The sequence below is a fragment of the Arvicola amphibius genome, chromosome 3, assembly GCF_903992535.2.
Source record: "Arvicola amphibius chromosome 3, mArvAmp1.2, whole genome shotgun sequence".
NCBI classification, from domain to species: domain Eukaryota; kingdom Metazoa; phylum Chordata; class Mammalia; order Rodentia; family Cricetidae; genus Arvicola; species Arvicola amphibius.
The window spans coordinates 144,319,649-144,341,841 of NC_052049.1; the positions used below are offsets into that span (position 1 = coordinate 144,319,649).

Here is a 22,193-nt window from a genome sequence, read left to right on the forward strand (position 1 = left end):
GAGTCTATGAGCTCACTTAGGACTTCCTTCCCTTTTTGCAGACTTACTAGACTCCACTTGAGTCTCCTGAAATCTTCTCAGTCAACTTTTAGTTTGTGGAAACTCATGGGGAGAGGAATTTGGGAATTTTCATGTTTCTTTCACAATGTTTTCCAATGAGCATGGAGTTCATGACAGACCTGCATTCCCAGTAAAAGTCTCTCAGGATGACATGAAGAATGTTAAATAGAGCAAACAACCTTGTAAAGTTTACTGACATGGCCAGATGTAAATGGGGGAAAGGCTGTCAGTATTGACTTAATATGAGAAAGGCTGAAACTATCCAGAAAAAGTAGAGATACCCTTCAGGCATTCAATTTTTTATCTATTATAGAAAAATTATGTATTGTGAGATAATGCTCTTGTACTCTGTAAAGATTTGTCACTCATATTGGTTTAATAAAACACTGATTAGTCAGTAGCCAGACAGGAAGTATAGGTGGGTCAGACTAGAAGAATTCTGGGAGAGGAAAGGCAGAGATGCAGTCATCAGCAAGACATAGAGGAAACAAGATGAGAATGCCTTACTGAGAAAAGATACCAAGCCACATGACTAAACATAGGTAAGAATCATGGGTTAATTTAAGTTGTAAAGCTAATTAGTAATAACCCTGAGCTAAAAGTCCAAACAGTTTGTAATTAATATAAGCCTCAGTGTGTTTATTTGGGACTGAACAGCTGCAGAAACAGGTGGGACATAAACTTTTGTCTACAAATGGTGCCTAACATTTGGAAACTGCATCCATATAAAATCTGAGAGAGCTTGGAAAGGGATTCTAGACACAAAAGAACAAAGTCAAGCATGGCTTCTTGATACCAGCATTGTCTCGGGTAGGCTCTGTTTGCTAGCGGCAAGCAGAGGTATGGCTCCTTTAAGAGAGGCTTCCTGACTCAGTATTAGTGGTAAAAATCTTGCAGCTCTTTTAAGAGGCTCTGCCACCAAACATTTAAATGGTATTTTTGAGCAACCAATGACAGGCTTCTTGATGGTAGCATGAACCTTGAAACTCTACAGAGTTGTAGCTATAAACATGGTTCCCACCAGTACCTTTGCCATGAAGCTACTAGACTCTTAGAAAGCTAAGGAATGGAGTAGAACCAGTCGCCAAAGTCACAGCTTTAATCCTAGCCATACTGCTTAGCAGATTAAAGACTCATGCCCTCAGCAAAAGATAGAGATATATAGTAAAGACAGATTCAGATGGAAAAAAAAACCCTCTAACTCATTTACAGTGTGTTTAAAAATATATGTAGGCTTGGGAGAGAAAAGAAAAAATGAGAAAGTCCTTTAAAAAAGAAATAGAGTATCTGGGCAGGATGCTGCATATCTTTAATCCCAGTACTTGGGAGGCAGGTGGGTCTCTGTAAGTTCAAGGCCAGCCTGTTCTACAGAGTGAGTTCTAGGATAACCAAAGATACACAGAGAAATTCTGTCTCAAAACCAAAAAATTAAAAAATAAAAGTAAAAGACATAGAGTAAAAAAAGCCCCTAAAGATGGAAAACACACAGAGAGTCTGGATACTGTATGTTATTGTATTGTCTTTGCATTGTTTGACTGCTGAGGAAGGAACAACAACTGCTAAAAGACATTTGACTATTAATGCTGCTGGGTTAAACCAACCTATATATTTTAAAAATATTTTGACTTCAAAATTTAACTCAAAAGATATGTTACTTTGGGAAAGAGTTTCTGCTTTATTTCCACAGGAAATGAGAGGTTGTGGATTCATTCTGGGTTAAGAAAAATCAGGTTTGATCGAGGAAGACACCCTGAAAAATCTCTGATAGGAGTGGATGGCTGAGATGATTCAATGTCTCAGAGTGCCTCTGTTGTAGTTTCTTCCGAGTGCTGCATCCAGAATAGATAGATTCAAGGCTTCTGGCTGAGATGATCCAGCCTCACAAAATACTCCAGTCAGGATTTGACCATAATCCTAATTTCCTTAGGGTCGCTCAAATATTACCAGTGCTCCCAATAAGCAGAAAGTAACCTGGAAAACTACACCTGCATCCCTCCCCCCAAAATGAATTATGGATGTTTGTCTTTGTTTACATATTGATTACAAGTTGTTAAGGATAATGGCCAGGAAAAATGTTAAACAAAGCAGATTAGATGCAGGGTTCTTGCTTTGAAAAGGAAAAAAAAAAAGAAGGAAATACTGTGGGATAATGCTCTTATACACTGTAAAGATTTGTCACTCATCTTGGTTTACTAAAATGCTAATTGGCCAGTAGCCAGGAGGAAGTATAGATGGGGCAACCAAACTAGAGAATTCTGGGAAGAGGAAAGGCAGAGATGTGTCATCAGCCAGACACAGAGGAAGCAAGATAAGAATGCCTTACTGAGAAAAGGTACCAAGCTACGTGGCAAAACATAGATAAGAATTATGGGTTAATTTAAGTTGTAAGAGCTAGTTAGTGGTAAGATTGAGTTAAGAGGCCAAACAGTTTGTAATTAATATAAGACTCTGTGTGTTTATTTGGGACTGAAGGGCTGCAGAACCAGGCAGAAAAGAAACTTCTGGCTACATATTGAGTTTCTACTGCAGAAAAGCTCCCAGTTGGCTTTGAAACCTATATTTCATGTGGATGTTTCAAGTCTGATGGTTAAGCAAATCTATTTCTTGTTGTCTGAGAAAGTATAAGTGAATGAAAACAGACATGGGATGTAACCTAGTGTACTTCCATGTGTTTTACACTGTGGTAGAATAATAAGATGATTAAACAAATATGCCTGGATATTTATCCTTAATCATAAATATCAAGGTTTATGAGAATCTTGATCTATAAAGAAAACATTCTGATAATGCTTAAATATTTTTCTCTTTTTCTCCTTTACTGCAGAACTCATCCACAATTCATGATTTCTTTCTCACAAACCAAATATTTATATATTATGTCCTAGGACGCAGCATTAACGTAAAATCTGCTGGCCTTGTGGGAAGACATGGACCTCAGTCAAAACAGCCATTCATGGTGGCCTTCTTCAAGGCAAGCGAGGTACTTCTTCGATCTGTGCGAGCAGCCAGCAAACGGAAAAATCCAAACCGCAATAAATCCAGCTCTCATCAGGACACCTCCAGGATGTCCACGGCTGGAGGTAAGACAAAATGAGAGTGACAGTTGTGCTCAGAGGATTATTGGGTCATGTGTTGCAAGTCAAGTCACTACAATAAATTTGCCAGCTGCATATACCTTCATTTGGTATATTAAATCACCTAGTGATGTCTCTAGCATCCCCAGAATGCTTCACCAGTGAATCACTCAGTAATTCATTTAAAAATAACTATGATCTGCCACCAAGTGTTGAAAGATTCCATTCAAATTAAAGTCAAGCTGGCAGTCATAAAGCTCTGAAATGGCTAAGTCAACAAAGTGTAGCCCAAACGAAACGACATATCTTACAGGCTAACTTCCCCAAGGAATGGTCAACCAGGTGAATTCATCATATAGTTCTTTCTTTAGTATTTAGATGTGAATCACGCAACCCAGAATCTTCTTGAAAATAGGAACAGGGCAGACTGTCAGAGAACCAGGGTGTGTTTATATTTTTCTTAATTGTCTGGCGGACTGATATCTGAACTATCCAGTCACATGTACACATAAAACTTTTCAGAAAAATATTACAAACGTACAGTTAATATAAAGATCTACTTTGATTTTAGTTTATTGTCCTTTTGGTTGGAAAAAGAGATAAAGGAGTCACTAACTAGAAAGTGTGTAATGGCCAGAGATTTAACTGCATGCTTCATGCTGAGAAGGACCTTGGTTAGTCTAGATACAAGCATAAAGTTGATGTCTACATTCCTGCAAGAATCTGTTTTCATCTATGAAAAATGAATTTGGATCTTTACTAATCCTAGCACTTCTCAACTTAGTAAAAAATTGTTTACTGATAACGATGTATGTGGTTATCTTAACAGGCACCTTATGTCCTGTATTTTGCTAGGCACAAAGGGTGAGCCAATGAGTTTCACTAGCAGTATTTCGGTAAATTGGAAATCTAATTTCAAATAACCTTTGCTATTATTTTTTTAATCTTCATTTTTTGAGGTTACTTCAAAGTAACAAATCTCCTAGAACCTGAGATTCTCAAAAGGTGGAATTCATTCACCTTCTTAAAATGTAGTTGCCAGGTTACCTGGTATGTTTAGAAACAGAAGCAATAGGAGAGGATTATATATGGCATTACATTATACTAAATTAAATGGTACATAAAAATGAAGCTTTCAAATAGAGTTTCATTGAAGAATAATGGTAGTTTTAAGCTACTTTGTTAAAGATACTCACAAAATATTTAGTTTGGCAAAAAGTTATAGTCTCTGAATATGAGAATGGAGAAAAATAACCTTCTAAGTCTCCCTTTTCCTTGCAAATATTAGCTTGTCAAAGATATATATGTATATATATAATATATATGTATATATTTCAGCTAGGAGGTTTTTGAATTTGACTGAAACGTTTTTAATTTCATGTAGCATTTTGTATCAAGAGAGGGCTTTTCTAAACTTTGAGTAGAATAGTAAACAATTTCCGAGGAAACTGGAAAACAGAAAGCATAGGCATGCCCTGATTGTTCAAGTTTATAATTACTCTGGCAGAAGGTTCCAGCAACCGGAATCATCAAAGTCCTTTTCCCTCTGGGCCCGCTCTATTTATCTTCTCTTCTTGACCACAAAGTAACAAATGTGCTTCTATAACCATAGATGAATAAAACACATGGAGCCAAAACTAGGAGCCTTTTCGCCAGTTTCCCAACACGTTTAGTGCATTGCTTATTGTAATATAGACTGATATTTCCCTTTGCAGAGTTGGTCCTTGGCAAGCACCTCTGTGAAATATGTGGTAGATGGTTTTGAAGCTAGTCCATATTTTGATAATAAGAAAGTAGCTAGTTTTCTGTGAGACTTAACCTTTCAGTAGGTAATAATCAAGCAGGTGGGAAAAGCCTCATAGGAGTTGGGCTAAAAGGCGGGACTGAAGGAAAGGGAAGGGTAATAAAAACAGAACTCTTGATATTTGGGGGGCTTGAAATGCCAGGCAAAATGTAAAATTATCCAAATATAAATAATAGATGCCATAATAGTATCAGGCTTTCATAATAAACGGTGGAACAAGGGCTCCCTGGTGGAGGCAGGTTTAAGAAAGAGCAATGATAGAGGTTTGTCAAATTGAAGTTTATAACGCGTCTCCTAAAGTACTGGAAGTCTGAAAAGGCATAAGACATCAGAGAATCCAGGTTTAGTCATTATGACTATTTTACTCCACCTTTTTCCTGTTTCAAGGACTTCTATACTGCACGTGGTGGTGCACTTACTTAATCCCATTACTCAGGAGGCTGAGGCTAGGAAATCCAGAATTTCAAGTCAATCTGAGTTATCTAGGGGTCCTGCAGAAACATAAAAAAGAAGGAGGAAGAGAGAGGGAAAGAGGAAAGATAAAAAGAAGGAATGAAGAGAGGGAGGGAGAAAGGGGAAGGAGGGGGAGGAAATAAAATAAGATTCCTTCCTTATAACTTTTCTGTGCTCTCTGTCCCATACATAATCCTAGGGAGAGTATAGAAGAGTGTCTACCACAAAATAGGAGTTCACCCATTACTTACTAAACAAATTAACATGTTTGCTTCTGGAAAACCAACTTCCTTGTTCAAATGAATATTTGTAGGCTCATTGTTTCCAGACTGTTTGTGGAGTTTGTCCCTGTCTCAGTTCCTTCGAAAAGAAGATTGAGCTTTAATCCTATAGGAGACATTGACAGTGCCACATTGACCATGGTCAGTGATTTTTTTTTAACGTTTGGGCTGTAAAGAAAGGAAGAAAAGGCATTAACCAAGTTTTAAACCAGCTACCCTTGAAGATACAATGACTTTAGATTGATAAGGTTTTCAAAGAAGCCATGGACCATGATGCTGTTTCAAGAGTTACATGAAGTACTCAAAACAGCAGAGTATTAAGAGTCTTTGAAAGCTCACAGGAAAATGCCACACATCAGCTCACACCAGAACTCCTAGAAAACATTTTATTACATGCTTAATACTAAGGACCCTTGCAAGAGGGTCTGATCATGTGGTGGTCCTGCCTGAAGACTTGATAGCTTCTCAGGGTAGTTCTCTCACATAGTTAGTCCTAATGCAAACATTCTGCACTTATTCTCAAATCAAATAAACATTACCTCTTGTCTAATGTATACAATGGAAACCTATGCCTCTTGAAACATATCAGTACAAACAAGGAAGTAGAATCAATTAAATCATCCAGAGTACTTTATAACGTATTATCAGTAAAACTATACAAATGATATGTTTTGTTTATTTTAGAAGTGATTTAGTCATCTTCCTAACAGAATGACCTGATTCTTGTAAAGTGTTGGGGCGCTTTTTAATCATACTGGAATTAGTGTAGTTAATCACATCAATTTTAACGAACGTTTTTCCTGTTTTCAAGTGAGGTATCTAAAATAAATACTGTACTGAAAATCCCGCAACGCTACATACAGGAAAATGGTTCTAATCTAGATGATTCCTACAAAAATTAATGTTAAAAACTGATTATTCTGTGAATAATGGAATGTTTTAGAATCCTTTCTCAAGAAAATTCTCTGGCACATCTAATATGCCATTAGCAAGCCATGTTTATTGACACATTTTTGGTTTCTATTTTCTATTATTTAATACTGACTATATCTCTTACTAGTTGTGTAGTTTTGGCTATGACCTCCAGGTGACTGTTAATCCTATTGACTCAGTTTGTAAGTATGGAAACAGAGAGAGAATGGAAGTAGAAATAGTGAGTGGGGGACATTTGGGAAGCCTTCGTTTAGAGAGGTCTAGTGGAGAGTTGGAATCTACAATCTGTAGATAAAATTTTATCTCAGTGGCCTCTAAGGTGCAGATGACATTTGTATGGCTACAGGGTTGCTTGACTAAAGAGAATAAAGGGAAGATTCCAGGTAGATAATAATCTATTGGCTAATGTTTTGTGCCACAAATTTATATCAAAGTACAAATATCTCTGTATGTACAAATAGTGGCAACCCCTTTGGGTCAGGTTTTATTTATTCAATTTGGTAATTCAGTGAGTGTGGCTTGTCTCTCTTTACTGGTTTATCAAAAATTATCCTTAAGGACTCATCAAATTCACTTTATTGAATAGTCTATTTTGAGCTTCCTTAGGCTCAAAATTCATTATTTTCTGTGAATAAATCATTTTTTGTTTTAATTCTCCAGTTGTTCATTTACTCTTTTCTTTTTGAAAGCTAAGAAAAAGAAAGCTAAAAATCTCTTTGCTCTGAGACGGAGAATTTTTATCATATAATTTGTGTAAACTGTTGTCATGCTTAAGTGTTAAGTTCTATTTTGGATCTCTCTCTCTCTCTCTCTCTCTCTCTCTCTCTCTCTCTCTCTCTCATACACACACACACACACACACACACACAGACACATACACACATGTTCTACATATAGATATCCACACCTTCCTATCTACCATTTATCTATCAATTGTACAGCTATATCTTTTGTATATTATCTGCCTCTGATACCTCTTAAATGAAAACATTGTTAATACACATAAGGAGTTTTTTTTTGCCTTACTTTAGTGAATTATCATTCCTTTTACATTCAGGTCACCCATCTTTAACTTTGTCTTTCAGAACATGAAAGCTTTTATAATCTTAGGGTTTTATTCCCCCACTTTTTAAAAACCACCTCCTATTTTATTGCATTTTCATTATTTAAAGTCAAAGACAGTGATATTTTTTCTGATTTTTTTATTTTTTATTTTATTTTTTTCACTTTTATTTTTTTATTTTAATTTTTTTAAAATTATATTTCCGCCTCTGCCTCCTTCCCACCTCCCATTTCTCTCCCCTTCCCTTAACTCCCCTCCCCTCCCTTTCCAGTCCAAGGAGCAGTCAGGGTTCCCTGCCCTGCCGGAAGTCCAAAGTCCAACCTACTCCATCCAGGTCCAGGAAGGTGTGCATCTAAACAGACTAGGCTCTCCAAAAGCCAGTACATGCGGTAGGATCAAAACCCAGTGCCATTGTTCTTGACTTCTCAGTCAGTCTTCATTGTCCGCCATGTTCAGAGAATCCGGTTTGATCCCATGCTTTCTCAGTTCCGGTCGAGCTGGCCTTGGTGAGCTCCCATTAGACCAGCCCGCAGTCTCAGTGGGTGGGCGCACTCCTCGTGGTCCTGACTTCCTTGCTTCAGCTCCATAAACAAAATTAAATTATTTTCACATTTTTCCTAGAAATTGGCCATGAAAATTTGTACAAATACTTAATATTTTCAATGTTAGTCATTATTTTATAATTGTTAGTCAGATTGTATTTATATATTCTTGTGTGTGTATGTGTGTGTGTGTGTGTGTGTGTGTCACAACAATTAAATTTTTGTCTTTGTCTATTTACATGATTTATCACATTCATTCTCTTGTGTATGTTGTTTTAACCCTGTATCTTTGGGATAAAGTAACCTTGGTATTGGTTAATGATGTTTTTGATATATAGCTGTATTTGGTTTTCAAGGGTGTTACTAAAGATTTTTGAGTCATGTTCTTCAGGATTATTGAACTATACTTTTCTTTTTTTCATTGTTTCTACCTGGTTTTGGTATTAGAGTGATACTGGCTTTGTAGAAGTGCTCTTTCTATTTCTGCTTTTTTTTAAAAAAATTATTTAAGAAGTATTGTCTGTAGATCTTCTTTGAATATTTGATAGAATTTTGCCTTTTAAAGTCAGAAGCCTTTATATTACTATTTTTACTCCCCTCAGATGTTGTATTTAGGTTGTTTATCTCTTCTTGTTCTAACTGTGCTGGTTTGGATGAATCTGTAAATTTTTCCATGCCTTTAGGTTCGAACTTAATGGTGTACAAATTGTTTTTAAAATATATTCTCGTACAATATTCTGAATTTCTTTGGTGTCTGCTGTCTCCTTTTTATTTCTAAATGTGTTTATTTGGATCATCTCTTTCTTTTAGTTAGTTAGACTAAACATATTGTTTACTTTCTTATAGAATCTGTTCTTAGAACCATTGAGTTATTGAATTATTTTATTTGTTTCTATTTCTTTAATTTGGGCTCTGATTTTTATTTCTTGCTTTGTACCGGATTTGGGATTAGTTTGTTGTTTTTCCAGATTCTTGAGTTGCATTGTTAAGTCATTTATTTTTTGATCTTTCTTATTTTTTAATGTAGGCACTTGGAGCTATAAATTTTCATACTGGGGTTCCTTTTATTGTGCCCCAGTTTTATAGCATTGTGTTTTCACTTCATTTAGAGCCAGAAATTTTTTATTTTATTTTTATCTTTTATCTTGATTTCTTTTTTTGACCCATTAATCATTCAAAAACAAAATTTTAATCTCTATGAGTTTGTGGACTTACTAGAGATTTGTTTGCTGTCTACTTTAAGTTTTATTGTATTATGACCATATAGGATAGAGGGAGTTGTTTCAAATTTTCCAAATTTTTGAAGATTTGTTTGTGTCCCAGAATGTCGTCTATATTATAGAAACTCTCATGGCCTACTGAGCCGAATATATATTGTTTGTTTTTAGGTGGAATATTCTGTAGATATCTGTTTAGTCCATTTCATGTATTTCACTTAATTCTGATGTTTCTATGTTTATATATTGGAGAATGTGTGATATTAAAATTATCTACTGTTAATGATTTGATGTTAAGTCTGTTTCTTTTCTTCCAGTAGTAAGTTTTTTTTAAAAAAATGAAATTGTATTCACCCCAGCTTGGTGCATATATATTTAGGATTACAATGTCTTCTTGGTAAACCGTTCTCGTAAGGAGAATTAAGTGTCCTTCTTTGTCTGCTCTGATAAGGTTTAGTTTGAGGTCTGTTTTGTCAGATGTTAGGAGAGCAACACCTGTTTGTTTCCTGGTCCAGTTTTATTGGAATCCCTCTTTCCATCCTTCTTCACCTTGAGGTAAGGTCTTTATTTAAAGATGAATTTCTGGAGGCAACAGAAGGGTGAATTTTCTTTCCTTAATCCATTCAAACAGCCTTTGTCTTTTGATCAGAGAGCTAAGGCCATTAATATTTGAAGTTATTATAGAAAGGTATGTGTTTCTTTTTTGTTGTTTTTAGTTATACTTTTCAGTAATTAGAGGAGTTCCTACAGTCTCTCAGTTATGATTCCTTCTCTCTTCAGTTCAAGTACTTCTTCCTATATTTTATTTAGAATTGCTGTGATGGGTATAAATTTTCTTAGTCCATTGGGATCATGAAAAGTTTTTCATTTTCCTTCAACATGGTACATAGTTTTGCTGGGTACAGTAATCTTGATTGACAGTTATGGTTTTTTAGAATTCATAGTACATTGCTTCAGGTTGTTCTGAGTTTCAAAGTTTCTATTGAGGAGTTAGCTGTTATGCTAGTGGGTTTTTCTTTATGTGTGACTTGTGCTCTTTCTTTTCAATTTTTGAGAATATTTCTTTTTATATATTTAGTGATGCAGATATGATTTGCCACAGGGTCTTTTCTGGTCTTGTCTGGTTGTTGGGGCTCTCTGTGTGAATCTTGTCTGGTTTGGGGTTTTGTGTGCTTTTTGTACATCTATGGGTATGCTTTTCCTTAGTTTATGAAAGTTTTCTTCTATGATCTTGTTGAATGTGGTCTTTGCCATTGACCTGTGATTATTCTACCTCATCTATGCCTATAATTGGAAGACTTTGTTATTTGATGGTGTTACACATTCCCAGCATGTTCCTTTCCTGTGTTCTAAATAAATTAATATTCTTTGCTTGTTTGTTCATGTTCCTCTATTTATCTTCAAGTCCGATTATTCTCTCTTCTATTTAATTCATTCTAGTTACAGAATCCATTGATTTTTCTAGTTATTTGGTTTTTCAATTACGACCTCATTTTAGCTTGAGTTCTCATCAATGTTTGTTTCTTCATTGAATTTAGTTATTTCATTCAGCCTATGCTTGTTTTTTCTTTCACATCCCTCAGGTAATTATTCACTTTGAGTTCATTATCTTTAATTTCACTGAGCTGTTTGTGTCTTCCTTAAGTTCCTTGACATTTATGATAAAGTTTGTGATTTTTCTTTTGGCTTCTGTATCCTGGGTTTCATCTACATAATTCTCATTGGAGAACATTTCTGATAGTACTGGAAGATTTTGGGGGAGGGTTCATAATGCCTTGATAGTTTATATTATTTTTATATGAGATCTGGCTGTGCAATCTTCTGTCATTGGTTGTGCATCTGATGTGAACACAGCACACTGGGCTGGTACCTAGGCTCTGCCACCTGGCCTGACCTGGAGGCTAGGAAACGTGTAGATTGGGCTCATCAGGCTGGGCTAGGCTCTGCGAGTTCAGGTGTAGGTCTGGGAATTGGGTAATACACAGACAGGACACGGTCATGTAGGCTTGCCTGGTCAGTGCATAGGATGTGTGGGCTTCTCTGAGCCTTAAGGATGGATCTGGTATAAACTGCTCCATGGTGCATGGTCAGAGTTGGGAGGAGTTATGATGGGGAACACAAATAAATTACATGTGTCTTCATGCCAGGTGGCCTGGCCTGGTGGGTAAGGGCTCTGATGGGTTACTAGTGGAGTGAGAGTCCAGGTGAAGGTCAAGATTCCTGGCAAGCAGCTATGGGCAGAATGGAGTTGGGTGCATGATTTCATTTGTAGATTGGTTTGTCAACAGTAGAATTATGTCCATTTTATTTAATCTCCTAAGGACTGCCACTTGATATTTTTAAAGCTATAAACATCATTTCCTTGCCCATTTTCCTGTAGTTTAGTTTGCCAACCATTGAGCATGAACCTAACTCCAGACTTTGCTGATTTGGCTAAAATATCTTCACTCAGTACCCGTTAATTTTTATTTCTGACAGAATAAGCATATGGATTCGACTCTCCATGACATTAGACTCTTGGAACAAGAGTCCATTTTAAACTTAATTGCTCATTACATTTATGTGAAATAATATATATCACACTTAATCTTTATGAAACTACTTTAATTATATGAGAAATTTGGGCTTTTAATTTTATTTACTTTCTTTTTAAACATACAATTGTAATAACTCTACATGTAGTATCTATCCATCTGTCTGTCTGTTTATCTATCTACCTACCTACCTACCTACCTACCTATCATCTATCTGCCTGCCTATCTATCTGTCTATCTATCTATCTATCTATCTATCTATCTATCTATCTAATCTGTGTGTGTGTGTAATGTATCATTTAATGTTAATTGTCAAAAACATAATTGTCCACTGCCTGAATAGAATTGTTTGATGGTATTATTCAAATTAAGGAATAAATTTCCCTGAATGCAAGAGGACATACTCTTAAAACAAATTTTCTTCATTTTTCACTATTAACATATATTTATTCTATTATTGCATAAGAGGAAAATCTTGTTCATATTTTAATTACTATTTTGTTTTCTAAATTGACATCAGACAAATAATAACTTGAAGTAATTATAAGGACTACTGAGTCATCATTTGGTTCTGGTGTGATACTCTTTTCATTAGCAGTTGAATGATTAAATTGGATGGTGAAATATATATATATATATACATATATATATGTGTGTGTGTATATATATATATATATATAGCTTTTTAATTTTCCCCTTTTCAGCAATAAAAATCCTTTAGAATGCTATTTGTAAAAAGTGTGAGCAAATCCCAGAGAAAACATTAAAAGTGTTCTGTAAAGTTTTGTATTTTTGAGATATTTTACTTTGTTTCAGATGCAAGAGTAGAGTTTTACGTTCATATTTAGACTTTTGAAAAATTATGAAATTTTAATATTTTTTAATGCATTGAAAAATATATAATAGAAACAATGTATCTGTCTTAAGTTACTCATGGATAACTATGGGAAATAAGTTCGTTAATTCTCCAAATATTTATGAAATGCATATTATGTATCAGTTCCTATTTTTTGTACTTGGTATACAACAGTGAACCAGAGTTAAATAGAGTGTCTTGGTGAGAAATTAGTTAAGAGGTGCAATCTAGAGAAGACGTCATGCATGTAATGAATAAATAATGCCAGAGAATTTCACAAAGTGTAAGAGAAACACTAAATCACCCTAACCAAAGAAGAGAAACGAGGACTATTGGGGTAGAGTTACAGTATTTAAATGTGCTAGCTAGTGAAGGCTCCATCAAAGATGGAGGGAGTCTTTCAGATAAGTGCATAGTTGATTTGATGAAAGCCCACTTAGCACTTTATTGTAGAGGGGAGGATGGGGGACTGCCATTCAGGACACTGCAGTAATCTTGGCCAGTGATGGTGGTTTGGTCCAGGAGCAATGATGGACAGAGTGAGCAAGTGTGTTTGAAATCTGTTTGAAAATTATGTGTGTGATTTCCTGGTAGAATGGACTTGAGAATGAAAGGAAAAAAGGAGTGGGTTTCTTGAGCTTTTCGTTTGATTCATTTCTGTCTGGATACTTCCTTCAGCCATAATGAATATGTCTCAAAGTAGACATGCTTTTGAGTGATGCTCAGAAACTCAAAATAGAATATCTTATATTGATGATACCTACTTAAATAAAATTTCTGAAAACACTGGCATCTTCTCTGAAAGCACCTCTTCAGGAAATATTGTATGAATATGCATCACATATTTATGTGATGTATCATTAGTGAACAATCACACAGTTCATAGCTAGTACTCAGCAGCACCAGCTTATGCCTGGCGTACAGGTGCCAATAGAATTCTTTTAAGAACCTTATAAGGCAAACAGTTGCAATACATTCTACAAAAGTAACTTGCCTGAGTGACACAGTTAAGCCAAAATTCTCAGTTAAGAATCAAACTCATGCTTAATATAGATAATCTCTTCCGGAAACCTTATCCATAACCTCGTAGCAGAAGTTGTATACTTCGATACCCAATAAGCTGTCATTTGTTTGAAATGTAAGGTTTTGTTTTTCTTTAATCTGCAGATTATAACACCAGTGAACAAAAGCAAGCCTGCAAAAAGCATGAACTCTACGTGAGTTTCCGGGATCTGGGATGGCAGGTAAGCTGGTTCACTTTAGGTGTTTCTTTTCGGCTTTATCTCAAATCCTTGGCAAGTCAGATTATTTGTTAGTAATTGCTCCAATATAATAATCATTTCTGAAGACTCCTCAGCATGTGATTCACACATATCATTTTCATTTCCTTATTATTATTTCATCATTGGAACATAATGAGTTGGGTTTAACAACCATCTAGGGAAATATAACGTTCTTAAACTTAACATTTAAAAATGGATAAAAACAATACTGTCCTTTGAATATCCCAAGTCTTTTGTTTTGCATGAGTCAGAGTCTCCTTATGCAGACCAAGACGTCTTTGAATGCTCTCTTTGCCTCAGTCTCCCATGTACAGGAGTATAGGCATATATTACCAGGCCCTGCATATATAATACAATTTATTAATTAATTTATTTTTTGTGTATCATGCATGTGCATGTCTGTAAGCATGTGTGCAGGCCAGAAGAGACCACCACATGTCCCACCCCATCACTTTCCACCTTATACTTTGAAATTTTTATCTCTCACTGAATCTTGAGCTCATAGTCTTTGGGGTATGCTGGCTGCCAGTAAAGACCAGAGATCGTCATGTGGAAAATCCTGGGATTAAAAGCAAGCATGATAGACATGTTCTTCATCTCCCAGATTTTTCCCTGGGTACTGGGCATCCAAACATCGGTCCTCACGCCTGCCCAGCCAGCACTGAGCCATTTCCATAGCACCTCCAGAGCTTGTAATTTTATGAAGATTGTTTGGATTAGTATAAACACCTACATTAACTCTGTTAGGATCACGGTTCTGTCTAGGAAATAGAAATTTCAACTATTAAGATTAAATCATAAGGCAGGTTTGTCCAAATTTTTTTCTTTCACTCAAAACTCATATTATCATGTTTTAAATGTGTTTCACAAATGAGGTAGAGAAGAAAGAAAAAAAAATAATTTCTAATGGCCCTGAGAACAATTTAATACGAAGTTTTATATTTCTTTTGTATTCTATCACAACACATTCTCAGTATTTGAGCCATATTCATAGTATTATAGTCACAAAATTAAACAAGGTTATAAAATAATATTAAGATGGAAATGTACATTAATATTTATTGTCTTTATTTTTGTTATTTTGTATTTTATTAGTTATTTGAAAATTTCATCTAACATATTTTGATCATATTTATTTTCCCTCATAAGTTCTTCCCAGATCCACTTCCCTTCCTTACCCCTCCAACTTCATGTTCCTTCTAAAAAAATGAGACAAATTTGTGCTGTTCAAATGTTCTTGTATGTGTACCTTTCAGTGAACTATGGTCAGTTTATCAGGGGATACACTTTTGGAGAAAATGGTCTCTTCTCTTGGCAATAAGTTGGCACTAGCAACTTGTTTAGGGCTGGGATTATATGCACAATTCCCCTGTCCATGCTGAGATTTGGTCTGGCTTTGTGTCTTGTGCATACTGTCACAACTACTCCAAATTGTGCGTTTACCCTACTGTGTTCAGAAGACACTGCTTCCTTGTCATCCACAGCCTCTGGCTTTTAATATCTTTCTGCTCCTACTTCCCCAATGCCCCCTGAGCTTTGGGAGGGGGTGGCTGTATGTTCCATTTAGGACTGATCATTCCATAGTTGCTCACTCTCTGCACCTTGCCTAGTGTGAATCTCTGCGTTGATTACTATCTACTGCAATACAAACTTTTCTGAGGAGGACTGAGAGGTGCCATAGGCTATGGGTATAACAGTCATTAGGGTAATGCTGTATCCATTTAGGAGCAGAATAGCAGTAGATTATCCTCTAGAGCCTATGACTTCTCTTGCTATAGGTTCTGGATCAAATATTGGTGCCAGGTAGATTTCATTTTGTGGAATGTAACATATCCAGCTGGAAAATGGTTGGTTAGTTCCATGACATTAGGGCCACTATTGTACCAGGGGGCATGTCTTGGCAGGCCAGTCATCATTGTATCTGATACAGTTCAGAGTTAGGTAAGATTAATGGAGGACTTTCCTCCTTCAATAATAAGGATTGTGCCTTCTAGCACTGTGAAGCTAGCTAGTAGAGATGAAGCATCCAGGTCTATTCCACTAGGTTTCTCCATGTTTCATGGAGTGTGTGGTATCTTCAGCAATAAAGTCTTATTGTCAAGTTCTGGAAGGTACCCAAGAACACTGACAGATAATAGCTTGTAATGTTTGGTGGTCTTTGGAACCTCACTGACCAACAACTCTTAAAGAAGCAACCTATTCTTTGCACTAGGCTTTTTTATTTTTTAGTTTGTGTGGTCGAGTGGGGTCATTGTTTAGGGTAACTCCATTTTGATTCTCTTTTTTTTCTTTTTCTCTCTCTGTGTATGTATGTGTATATGTGTATATGTTATACATAGGAAGTTTCTACAGTGATGTGTTTCTATATGACATTGGAGAAAAGGTCTTTAATGTTATATATACCCTTCTCTACCCTGAAATTGCCCCTTCCACTCAAATTTAACCATTCCTGTTCCACTAGTCACATTTAACACTTTATACTGATGCATTGCATCTCACTTTTCTTCAAAGTTCATTCCCATAACCTATTGTGATTTCCCAACTTCCTTTGATATTTCAAATAAAATACACACATCTGAAGATTCAAAGATAACATTCATAAATGAGACAAAAATGTGATCCTTGTCTTTATGGATCTGGGTTATCTTACTCATAAAGAGTACTTTCAGACCCATCCGTTTACCTGTTAATTTCATTTATATTATCAGCAGACTAATATTCAGTAACATAAATATGCTACATATTTATTATCCACTCATCAACCGATCAACAATGAGGTTGTTTTGATTTTCTGGTTATTGTAAATAGAACATCAATGAAAATGGATGTTTAGCATCTCTCTAGTAGGATCTAGAGTTATTTGGGTATATTCAAGAGTGCTGTGCTGAATTATGTGGTAGGTCTACTTTAAGCTCTTTGAGGAACTTCAGATAGCCTAGTGACTGCACCAGTTCTCTTTCTCACCAGCAGTGATTAAATGTTCCTCTCTCCCCACATCCATGCCAACATTTTCTTTCTTTGTTATTACTTTAGGAATTATAACTAGGGTATGTTGAAATCTCAAAAAAGTTTTTGTTTTCAGTAGTCTATTGGTTAAGAATGCTGAACTCTAATAGAAAGTTTCTTGGATATTTGTATGCCATTTTTATTTTAGAACTAAAGTTCTTTTCCCATTTTTATTTGGGTTGTTAATTTTATTAATGTTTAATTGTTTTGATTCTTCATGCAGTTTAGAAATTAATACTCCTTTAAATGTATAGCTGGTAAAGACTTTACCCCATTCTGTAGGTTGTCCCTCACTAGAGTGATGATGTCCTCTACTGCCCCAAAGTCCAATTTTATGAATAAACTTTTATTACAGATAATTTAATAATTCCTAATCACACACAGAGTTTTGTTTCTCTGGGGGTGGGGAAATCATAATAAATATTCCATGGGACACTTTTTAACTTCCTAGAAATTTTTCACATACAGTGTTCAAGAATTTGCTTTAATTTGTTTTGTCTAAAACATTGTAATTAATATAATGGTGAAAAGAAAAACATGAGATAAAGCAAAAGGTAAAGCTTCATTGGCTTGGAAGACTCTTACACTGGAAATGTGTACCTAACAGTGAAGAGAATTAGCTTAGTCCTGTTCTTTGCGTCTTTTCTTGTTGAAACCCACTTAGTTTTAGGATTTGACCTGACTATGTCAACAGGGGAATAAAGAAAGGACAGACACACATGCAGAAAAGCTGGGATCAGGTGGACTGTTTTCTCTGATGGAGATGCACCACCAGTAGCCCAGAAACTCAGTGCACTTAGTATATAAAGTGTGAATGAATAAGGGGAGGGTTAACTAATCTAGGTGTGTGTGTGTGTGTGTGTGTGTGTGTGTGTGTGTGTGTGTGTGTGTGTAGGGGGCCTCTGGAAGGGAGCAGACTCACATTGTAGTCATTCTGGAGAAGGAAACTGCTGTTGATATTTTCTGTACACACTGACAACGTCTGTACTTATTCCAGGGGAAGGCCTTGCTATTCCCATGTGTCTGAGGCCCTGGGTCTTGACAAGGCCATGTTCGTGTTAATAATACGCACTCACTCTGAGTTTTCCCTGCTCTAAATGTCTCCCCCTTTCTTATTACTTAGATGTTCAGGGTGTCTTCACTTTTACTCCCAAGCTTGCTCGATACCAAGCAGTAAGGAAGACCAAAGGAAGAACAAACAGCCACTGTGCCCAACACAAAAGCAAGGAAAGCTTTAATAAGTTAAAGTGATTGGAGCCTTGAAGCTCATCAAAGTTCACTTTTGCAATCTTAGCAGTGGATCAGTGTGGCTATAAGCCTTTTGCAGTTTCAGGGTGTACAATGTATTTGGGCCATATCTACAGTATTGTTATGGTGTGTTCAAGCACTCTACAAGTGGGTATTCATTATTTCCCAATTATATTTGCTTTCATTATAAGAGTTGCTGTCACACATATGTGTTGGCAATCTGTGTGACATATCAAATCCTGTCTGGTATCTGGCTGTAACCCCCCCCCCCCCTTTATCCACACTGAGGTCATCAATTGACTAACTGGTAATACTACAAAGGTTGACAGCTACCAATTGCTATAGTTCCATATACGATCATTTGTCTAGCTGGAGATTGGGTGAATGCCAATACATTGTATTATTACTTCTGTGGAGCCATTAGTGGCCCACTGAATGACATTAATGCCACTAACATTGTGTATTTGAATGGTGTCTAACAAGCAATGTCTTCATGGAGTATAGCAAGGGACCCATTTAATACTATGTGCACTGCAGTTTTTCAGCGATGGTGGGCCATGAGAGCTGTTGTACTTGGTAGAGGCCTTAAATTCTAGGAGTCCCTCTTTTATTTTTTTTTTAAATTTAACATGGGTACCATTCTATATCAGGGTGGCTCTCCAGGTCTCTTTGAGAGAAAGCCCCAAGAAAATAATAAAGGAGAAACACATTTGAGTAAAGTCATAGCCCATTTCAAATAGTTGACTGGGATCCATTGGAACATCAGGTAGTTAGAGAAGTGGCCTCCAAAATTGAGGGAGTGATTAATAAAACCAGGTCCGGAAGGATATGACAAAGCTGCTGGGTGGGTCTGTAGATCCAGTGGACTTCTCCTTGGACTGGTCTGCTCTGCATTGGCACAATCACTAGCTTTATCAGAAATATAACTTCTGAGTTCTTTTCCAGCCCTGAGTCTCATGCTTGCTCCTCTGAGGTTTGGTTTTGAGTCTGGATCAGGTCATCCAGACACAGGAAAGCAGTTAAACCCATTGGTATTGTCCTTCAAATCTCTTGTCCTAAAGTTTGCTGTCAAGAAGTGAGTTTACCTCCCCTTAAATCTTGCTGCAACCCAGACCCAAGGTACAATTCTTCCACAGATTGGGAGAGGGCATCCTCATAGTTCCTTTCCTCAGCCTGAGTATCTGTACATGTCTCCCGAGCACAGTCTAAACCCTGATGCAGTTGGAATGTTTTTTCTTATTTCTATGGTTCTTCAAAACTCCCCCAAAGCACAAACATATAACCATCTCTATAGCTTGCTCCTTCCATGGTTTATGCCCAACTTGCAGAAATGCTCCCCTGCCCCACTTTTCTTCACATGCTTGACTGGTCACTGCCGTTTTCCCTGCCTGACTGATTTGAATTCCCTGGGGTCAAGGACCCGCATTGGATACCACTTGCCTTGGCCTGCAGGGCTTTTGTATTGACCCAACTAGAGTGGCTGGGAATGAAGAAATGACAGACAGAAATGTTGGCATCAGATGGGTCATGTGCTCTGATGAAGCTGTCTCAGCAGTAGCCGGGACACTCAGAGCTTATTATATACAGATGAAGAAGGCTAAGGTGGACTAACTAATAATCTTCATAGGTGGTCTCTGGAGGGAGCAGAGACAGCTGCAGTTGTCCTGGAGGAGGAGCTGTGGCTAATATTTTCTGTACATGTTGTCAACATTATTACTTTGACTTGGGGAAGGCCTTACCATTCCTCTGACCCTATCCCAGGGAAGGCCTTGCTGTTCCTCTGAGCCTATCCCAGGCATGGCCTTGCCACTCCCCAGGACCCTGAGTCACTGGGGTCTTTGACATGGCCTTGCTCCTGTCAGTAACAGATCCACTCAGGACTTCATCCACTCCCTACTTTTTGTGGTTCACTTGAATGTCCCAGAGTTAATCATTTCCAGTTTAAACAATATTTAGAATACTATTTTTTGATCTTAGTTTTAGTCTCAAAAACAGAATGATTAATGTAGACTATGTTTTATATAGTAACCTCTTGGGAGAAATTGGAAATGACCATTTCTTGTAAAAATATTTATACTTTTGTTGTAAATGTCAATTAAAAATTAAAGGATGTAGGTTAAGCTGAACTTTTAGAATAATTGTTGGACTAAGGATGGAAACATATTTAGGTAGGATATCTTTAAGTGCTCCTTAAGAATTATCATTTTTACTGTTATTTATCTGATGTGAATTTTCTTGATTTTGTACATTTCAGGATTGGATTATAGCACCAGAAGGGTATGCTGCATTTTATTGTGATGGAGAATGTTCTTTTCCACTTAATGCCCACATGAATGCCACCAACCATGCCATAGTCCAGACTCTGGTAAGGTCTATGCTTATGGGGTAGAACCTGGTTCTAATAAAAACACAGTATAGAGTTGTTTAAAAGAAAATGCAATTATCAACCTCAAGTTCTTAAATTCCTTTGTGACTTGTAGTGGGGGCTGTCAATTGTGGCTATAGTAAGACATTCAGATTGGCTTGGATCAATAACCCTGGTCTCAGAATTGGGACAAATTCAGCTGGGAAAGCTGAAGTAATGAAGTGAAGTTGCTACTCTGCATGGCTTTCGTCATCACACAGAGGTCAACCAGATGTTTTAAACTAGCAGTTCACTAGTTGTCTTTGCTGACACACTCACAGCTGCGCCGAACTTCATCCGAGAGTTTTGACATAATTATTTCAAGCAAGTTCTTTATATACATTGCTATTACAGCCATTGAATATGATGTATAAGCAGTAGAAGATTTTCACTTGCGTTTTCCTTCTCCTCAGTTCCTCTTATTTTTCTGTCATTTTAAAAAATAAATTTATCTTTCTTATTCTTCTTCCACACTTCTGGATATTTAGCAATGATTACATTTCTAGTAACCCCAACATGTTCCTGTGCTTAAGACAGTAAAATGCTGACTGGGGGACCTGTGACTGTATTCTGTCTAGTGAACCCAAGCCAACCTCTCTCCATATACTGATGTGTCGGAAGGTAGTCCCTGGAAGACAGCAAGCAGTCTCTTAGGAGGTGCACCAGATTAAGTTACAGAATTGCTATTTAGTGTCTGAGTTAATATGAAAACCATAATTATCTACCTAGGAGAAAAAGTAGAGAACACAGCTGTAGAACCACAAGGCACTGATAGAAGTTGAGTTGTCTGCCGTCGGCAGAACGACCCTATCGTGTGAGGGAGGCTGATTTCGTAACCTCTGCTCCAAACAAGTTTACCATTCCCTTTGACCCGTTTAGACCTAAAAGCCAATGGACAGAATAACTAGTTTTTAAATAAGGACTCACATAAATATAATATAATTATAAACAGACATATCAAGTATTTGAATTCCTTGATTGTAGTAGGAGGCCACTTGTTCATTTCCCGGCTGCCCAGACTCCAGAAATAACCACACAGAAACTGTATTAATTAAGTTACCACTTGGCTAACCACGATAGCATATTCCTAGTGAGCTCTTACATATTAAATTAACCCATTTTTATTATTTTATATTTTACTATGAGATTTTTATGAGGTTTTAACATGTCTGTCTCTGGTGGCTCCATGACTTCTCTCTGCTCTGCCTTCTTTCTCCTAGCATTCAGTTTAGTTTTCCCCACCTAGCTCTACTCTGCCCTATCAGGCCAAGCCAGTTTCTTCATTCATTAACCAATAAAAGCAACACATAGACAGAAGGACCTCTCACATTGCTTGATGCTTACCTGTACCACTTTGACTTAAAAGTCACTGTAGACTTTCCTGGCTTGTCTGAAATGTTGTCTATGGTGGATAAGCACGAGTTTTATAAATTTT

General features: G+C 36.7%; 1 protein-coding gene across 1 annotated transcript in view; it reads left to right on the forward strand.

Annotated features, from left to right (window-relative positions):
- The window catches only part of Bmp5 (bone morphogenetic protein 5), a 117,356-nt gene that overhangs the window by 90,856 nt on the left and 4,307 nt on the right, over positions 1-22,193 (forward strand). The window contains exons 4-6 of the mRNA XM_038322770.1: positions 2,946-3,140; positions 13,985-14,061; positions 20,609-20,719. Of these exons, the coding sequence (XP_038178698.1) occupies positions 2,946-3,140; positions 13,985-14,061; positions 20,609-20,719 (383 nt within the window). The remainder of the gene's footprint in view (positions 1-2,945; positions 3,141-13,984; positions 14,062-20,608; positions 20,720-22,193) is intronic.